Source organism: Ascidia mentula, chromosome 3 (genome assembly GCF_947561715.1).
Source record: "Ascidia mentula chromosome 3, kaAscMent1.1, whole genome shotgun sequence".
In the NCBI taxonomy this organism is placed as follows: Eukaryota; Metazoa; Chordata; class Ascidiacea; order Phlebobranchia; family Ascidiidae; genus Ascidia; species Ascidia mentula.
In genome coordinates, this window is record NC_138568.1 from 19492865 (window position 1) to 19500206 (window position 7342).

Consider the following 7342-nt stretch of genomic DNA (forward strand, 5'->3'; position numbering starts at 1 on the left):
GTTTTATCCATTTACGATGTCTTGGAGCTATGTGACATCAAACGGAGGTTAAAGCTTGTGTAACCTGTAATACCATCATTATCAAGACTTTACGTGTGTGAGCCATGTGTATATTTAACTTTACTTCTATAAAGAGAGGTTGCTTGAATTGCAACAAAAGCTATCTATGTTTTTGTCTAGTAAGTTTTTATTTTCCCCTTGCTGTAGAAAAAGTAGTATTTGCTTCAGTCGATCACTTCTATTGCTTAATAATCCCTCAACAATATACCTTTGTTTCTATAGGCCGCGCACTATATTACATATAAAATGACAAGCTTAGGTGTGTTATCCAACCTGCTGACGTCACTGCGGACCGGTGTGGTCACGTGTTCACGACACAAACGCCTCAGTGTGAGTCGAAAAGTGTACGGAGCATACGAGAACATCGAACAATACGAGTCCGAACTTGAAGCGAAAAAACTTAAAAAGGCAAAAGCGAAGCAACCAGAACAACAGAAGAAAGAAAAGCCACCGATAGCAACCAGCCTTCTTGATCTCCGCTACGAAAATTTGGGGAAAGACTCGCGGAATAAGTTTTCCAACATGATGTGCAACGTAAAAACGTCGAGATACCGGAGCACGCACAAAGTATGCGCTTTGCATGGGAAGTCCCTAATCAGAGAAGCGATGAGGAGCGGGTCGTACGTGAGATGTGTCTACTTCAGTCGCTTTGAACATCTCGAGGTATTGGATTTCAGCATATTGATTAGATGTTGTATGTACGTCACGTAGTACTTATGTGTATTTACATAAGACTATATCATTTTCCATATCTGGCCACAATATACTCCGTGAAACCGCTGTGCTCCTGTAGCTCAGTCAGTAGAGCGTTGGGCCTGGTTTGCCCAGGGTCATAAGTTTAAACCTCACCGGGAGCTTGATTTTTCGTACCTCGCTCTGACTTGTCGGGAAGAATGGCTGATCCAGGTTGGCTGGATGCCAGTGAACCTGATGATCGAAATACCAGAGCTGAGATCGCCAAATATAAAGGGCCTGCGCAGTTGGGCGATTCTGCCTTACTATGCGAAAGCATGGTAACACGACGATTTTCACCTCTTGGACCAATTTTATATAATGTGTTTTAGTAAGACACCAGGCGATGCCCTTATAACAACATGTACTTGTCTTAGTAAGGAAATCTGAAAAAAAAACACTTCAACAGTTATGCTTGCATATTATCACGTGCATAAAAAGGCTCAGATTTGACGACGGGGCGATTGACGTGCTTCCAAAGTGCTTGTTATATAAAGAACCAAGATACCAGTGAAAACTAGCAAAAGTAACAACGTAGTTTTTTTTTATCTCCTACAGGGTCTCCCTATCGACGTTCTACGCAAGACAAACCTGTTTATGGTGTCACAAAGGGTTCTTGACGAATTCTCAAGTAAAAACGTTGAAGGGGTTTATGCGTTGATGACGCAACAAGACGAAGTTACCAGAAAGAAAATCGTTGACAAGTAACTTCATCCAATATAGCATTCCTGCTTTACGATGCTCTGTAAACAAATTTCCCAGATAGACTGATTTCTCAATTTTCCAGAATCTAGTCCTCCACTGGAAATAGTCTTTCTGTCAGCGACACCAATTTATCACGATAGGACAGAATTTTTTAATCTCCCTAATAGATATATTATTTGTGTGTCAAGTGCTATGAATCTTTACAAATGCTTAACACCCGCGAAAGAGATTGAGAAGCACTGGTTTACACTGTTTGTTGTTGAAATACATGTTAGGTGCAATAAACTCTAGGTTCCAATAGTTCCAATAGTAATCCATGGAAAGTTTTACCACCAAGTATACGTTTCGTTGAAGAATATGAATGTTTTGCAGGAGAGCAGAGAACAAAGAAGCGATATACCTTCCATTGACGTTAATTTGCACTGGAATATTGGACGCCAGAACTATGGGATGTGTGCTTGGTGTTGCCAACGTTACTGGATGCAAAGAGGTAAGCGAATTGTCCTTGTTCACTTTACCTGCAATACGTTTTTGCTGTACATGTGTTGTGATAGAAAAGGACTATAGAGGGTTTGTCGAAATGTACAAATACGTTGATGACATGTTACTGCAAGAATAATGTGTAGTTAACATGAACGCCTACAAAACTGAACCGCTTCACTGCCTTCTCCACATTAGGTTTACGTCATGGATGGATGCGTCGACATTTGGAATATGGAGGTTTTGAAAACAGGAAACGGAGCCCATTTCAATATTCCTGTTCACAGTTCAATGGACTGGGAGAAAATGGAAAAAATTGCGAAAATTCAGAAGCCCGATAACCTGTTCATCGCAAGCAATAACTTGGATGGGATATCGTTACAAGACGTTACGTCGGAATCGCAATACGAGGATATAGTGGAAAGAACGAGGTATGTGGATCAATTTGCAAACTATTGCCGTTGGGACGAGTTATCAGCTATCTGTTAGCCCCCTTGACGGTGTAATTTACACCAGCTTGTCAGCGCACAAATACTGGTTTGCTAAACTTTCTCTATTTCACTTATTTTTTAGCCTGTATCGCGATATAGTGGGAGATGCGAACGAAAAAACGGACGACGCTGACATCGTGAGCGGAAAAATTCCCAGTATTCCCTACCACGAGATGGCGCTCTCCCCCAAATCCAACATCATTGTTATTGGGCGGATTGATCGCGACGGCTATAACTTCTGCATCACCCAGCGATCGCTCGGTACACAATGTAAAGCCGTGACGTTACCTGTGACGTCACCGACAGACAAACCAAGTGTGATGACATCAGCCAGTGTATTGTTGTTTGATTCTCGGAGGCAAATTCTGGCGCAGAAGCAGAAAACAGAATAAAAACATGCGTTTTGTTGTGGTCGCTTTCGTTGTCGAATAATGATAATAGCGGCTACTGGTAGACCAAGTGCTAGGGAAAAGCCCAGGAATGGCAACAAACCAATCGTTAACTTGAGATTGCGTGCTGTCTGCACACATACATTTGAAAACACTGTGGATGGCCTCCAACCTGGACTTCTACTTTGAATACAGTTGTTCTATTATTATGTTTTTCGTTAAAAAAAAAAGTCTGTGACGCTTTCGGCTTTGCGGTTTTAATGTCTGGAAGCCCCCGTAGAATATGTTATATACACCAAAACAAAGGGCATGTCTTGAGATTAATTTCCGATTATCACTAGCGTGCTTGTGTTCCTGATGCAACGGGACGTCGCAATGAGTTTTGGAAGCAACCGCCCCTTATAGAAAAATTCTGGATCCGCACTTGCTTGTTGCAGTCAAATTCCTTACATTCACTTGCACGGTGATTCCACCTCACACGTTTGAACCAGAAAAAAATGGCGAATGTTGATTTTACCCTATGTGTACACACAATCCTAAGCATTAAGTTATTCATCGACTACGCAGTCATAAGGGCTTAGCTGTGAGGCAATTGATCAGGCGCATCGTCGCTAAAGACATATTTATGTGACGTAACTGTCATCATTGTTGTGGGTTCAGTCGCCTAACAAAGCGCCATTGTGACAGAACAGATGAGCGCGATTCAAGTGATTTGATCTAACTACACAGGTACAGCTATAATGTATCAGTATCGTGTGCTCTGAAAGAAAGTGTTTAGGTATTGTACTTGTTCATACGACATAAAGTGTGTCAAAAGCTGACCTAACCAATGGAATCTTTTGCAGCAAAAAATTTAACAACTACAGTCATCGTCATTTTCTATCGGTTTATAACAGAATTGAAGTTATCAAATACAGCCTTGCAGAGTTATCACGATTTTCCTGAGACATCTGGTATTGAGTCATGATTGTCAGGGAGGCCGAGTAACAACAGGGTTAGTGCCTAGGTTTCGCCTTCGTGATCAAAAATGAAGCACCCTTTGTAAGCAGATGTGGCTCCGTTACACAAATAGTGAATAACGTCATAGTTAAACACGCATGTGTAAAGGCCTGGGGTTTTCACCATATGTAAGAATGGCAAGGTTTAGTTCATTTTGATGCCCTTGAAGCCTTCAAGACGGTCAAAGGTTGAACCTAACTGATAATATTTTGAGAAAGGGCATTGTGTGTCAACACTAGAAGGTGTGAAACGAACTGCGCCGGGCAGTGCCAGTCAATCAGTCATTAAACAAACAACAGCCACCACTTCGTTAAAATCGGCGCCAGCAGTGGTAAATAATTAATGAATTGTCAAGCAAAGCGTTGTTTCAATTTGTTTTTGCTTGTCACAGGGGATTATCGCATTAAAGTGTTACCCTGATTCTTTAGCATGAACCTGAAGTTACGACACTAGAGTCAGCCGTTTAACAACTTGTTTCTGTGCAAACGGTTTTGTGTTTGGGGCTGGTTGGCAGAGCAAGACGATGCATTAGCAGGCAAAATTCCTTTGACAAGTGGTGTATCAGAGAATTTTATAACATGGGTAATATTTCAGGCAGTTTAAAACGTTTGAAATAATTCGCGTTGCGCAATTACTGCGATGATTAGGGCTCATGAAAGAATGGTTAAAATTAAAAATATTGAACATTATGCCTGGTAGCGTCAGCGACCAATTGTCTAAAATTAGTGAGTGCAAAATATACGAAACGTCCAAACTAACTGTGACCTGCTGTATGATTTCATCGATTAGACTCGGCGAATGGATCTTTATATGTCACATGATGATGTCACATTAGGCCACTGCGCTTTTCATCGAATTAACCCAGCCATAATACGGTAAAAGCTTCGTATTTTACGTTAACATAGCTAAGGAAATATCGACCCGTCTAATGCGTTATTGATTAAGTAGAGATGCTGCACATTGGCACTGTCAAGTCAAAACCTTAGTCTCGTGCGGTTTTCATGGAATGTGTTCAATGTCAAATGAGTGTATGTTGTTGTACTTATAATTCATTAGCAAAGTATAGCAGAACAATAAGTGTTAATTTGCAATACAGCTTTTATGCTTTTATCAATCAATGCAAGAAAAAAATAGTCAGGTCATTCTAATACGGCTGCAGTGTTTGGCAATTTGATTTTTTTCTGATGATAAGTCTATGTCACTGCCATGTAACCAGAATCGTAGGCTACAAACCAACTTATACAGTGATTACTTGAAAAGTGGTCGCTTTAAAGTGTTAATTATAACTCACCGGAATACCGTCATAATTAAAAGCGTATAATGTAGTGATGCATGGACAGAAGCGCAAACCGACGCAAGTGACTTTAGCAGGTCATGAAATGCCGTTCAAAGTGTGATAGGTCGGTAGTAGATGTGTTTACATGTTTTGTAATGAGATTGTAATAAAAGAACTTCTCGTCTATTACTTGGCGTCCAAGGCTCATAGTGTGTATTGTGCGTATCTTGCATAAAACAATATTCTTTTGATGGGAAATATGCACTGAAATTCATTAGTTTCATTAATTTTCTATGAAGATGTTCAGGTGAATATGTGGTGCAAACACTGCCATTGATGCCCAACCAGACCAGTCACACCGTCTTGACTCTGCCGTTTTTAAACTAGTTTTGCAAAGGTCTTTCCGTTGCGCGAGCTCCTTACACTAACAAGAATTTGAACAAAGTAATAGAATCTGCGATAGTTATTGTGTCACGCAGTAATATTTCATGCAATGGCATCTTGCTTCGACTTGTCAGGAAAAAGTGGCTGATCCAGCTATAGGCTGCAATGCCTGGGCTGCCAAGCCTGCAAACCTAGTTATTGTGTCATTATTTTTTTTTTTTACACGTTGAACGTTGATTAACAGAAACACAAAGGCTTTTTTTCGAGATTGCATTATATAGCTTACTTGTTTACGCTTTGAATTACATATTTTAAAGAGAATTTTCGGTTGTGTTCGCGAACAGTGTTCGAACCTTTAAATTTATAAGTGAAAAAAGTTTAGGAAACACTGGTTTTGACGAACAAGCTAAAAGCCTTGCAATGTTGATGTGCCTCCTCTTGAGCGTTTATCCATGCATAATCAACGCCTTATTAGTGTTTCCCGGAGGAATTTCCCGGTACCAGGGAACCCGCATTCGTCCTTTGAAAGCTTTTCCGGTGGGCGATGTAAGTTTTTTGTGGCAGTGAATTTCGATCCTGGCGCTTGCGTTGAAAGAACGCAACGTCGCAGACTTACCCTTGGGACGAGCCGATCGATCATTTGATCCTGCTCGCCGCTGTGCCTTTAATATGAACGTGATGCATCTTGGCGTATAGACATTTTATTGGATTGAATTTGAATGCAGTTTTGCTTTATACTATGTTGATGACGCAGATTGAATTTTGTTTTTCGATGCTTACATGTCGATAGGGTGAACTGTTTTACGTAATTATGAATCATCGTCGTGATTTGCTTTTACAGTTTAATGTTTTGATTGCGACATGTACCCGCTAGATGTTAATGCAGTTGATTTACTTCAGTCTGACAAGTTGTAACTACAATAATGCTGCCGAAGAAACGTAAGCCTTGCATTATTTTGACAGTTTGTTTTAGCTTTGCAAGGAACAGTGCCTTTTCCTTATCCCAGTAAAGCTGTATAATTATTGCTCTATGCAGCTAAAAAGCAACTCTGTTAAGATCTTGTCGAGCAAATTTTCGCATTTGTTGTGCCAGCACTTTGCGAACATGGTACTGTTGTTATCTTGGCATTGGCCACCCTGTTGATAAATGCTTCACGTGGGCGTATGTGAAAATTACACCAATTCTGCATCAGAATAAGGACTTGCTTGACAGTAGGGTTTTGAAGATGTAAAATAAGACATTGACCGAACCAAAAACAAAAGTCAGCACTTTTTTTAGCAAGAAAAATAGTTAAAACTTAAAAACAACCACGTGGTTCCTGAAATGTTTTGTCATGAACAAATTGCTGGATGGAGGCAAGATCATTTGACAGTAATCGCATCCGACAGACATATTACGCTTGAGCCATAAAGAAGCTACTTGCTCGATCAATAGCAAAGCAAACGGGTTCTAATGTAGGTCACAATGTAACCTTTGCTGGCTTCATGACGTCACATGTCGGCATGTTACGGCTTCGACGTCGATACAGGATCAATACTGCTTAGTCACTTTTGCTGTGATATTCGTAAACTTGTACCGGCATGCAGTACCGCAGAGATCTCCAAACTTTTTTGCACCGCGGACTGGTGTTATGCAAGTAGTGTTTCCACGGCCTTTGAGGTGTGACAGATAACGTAATAAATGAGGAAGTTACAACTGTTCATATCACTGTATCATGCAGTGGGGAGTCTTGTAGTGCAACACCTGAGGAGTAAAGAAAGCGTGAAAAATATTGTTGTTTAACATTGAGTCTTTTGTTTCAAATTCACTCTGATTCAGATGCATT

The 7342-nt window shown here is 40.5% G+C and overlaps 1 protein-coding gene across 1 annotated transcript; it reads left to right on the forward strand.

The window, feature by feature from the left end:
* The first annotated feature begins 2 nt into the window (after positions 1–2).
* Positions 3–3172, forward strand: LOC145896124 (rRNA methyltransferase 3, mitochondrial-like). Its single transcript, XM_082984982.1, has 5 exons — positions 3–723; positions 1351–1496; positions 1870–1987; positions 2176–2408; positions 2551–3172. Exons 1-5 carry the CDS (start codon positions 307–309, stop codon positions 2858–2860), a joined length of 1224 nt encoding a protein of 407 aa, XP_082841108.1. The 5' UTR covers positions 3–306; the 3' UTR covers positions 2861–3172.
* Positions 3173–7342: the final 4170 nt, after the last annotated feature.

Excerpts from the sequence above, each read along its gene's own strand:
- LOC145896124 (XM_082984982.1), top strand. The coding sequence starts at position 307 with ATGACAAGCTTAGGTGTGTTATCCAACCTGCTGACGTCACTGCGGACC. Across the intron at positions 724-1,350 it reads GTCGCTTTGAACATCTCGAG|GGTCTCCCTATCGACGTTCT; the intron begins GTATTGGATTTC and ends TATCTCCTACAG. Across the intron at positions 1,988-2,175 it reads ACGTTACTGGATGCAAAGAG|GTTTACGTCATGGATGGATG; the intron begins GTAAGCGAATTG and ends TCTCCACATTAG.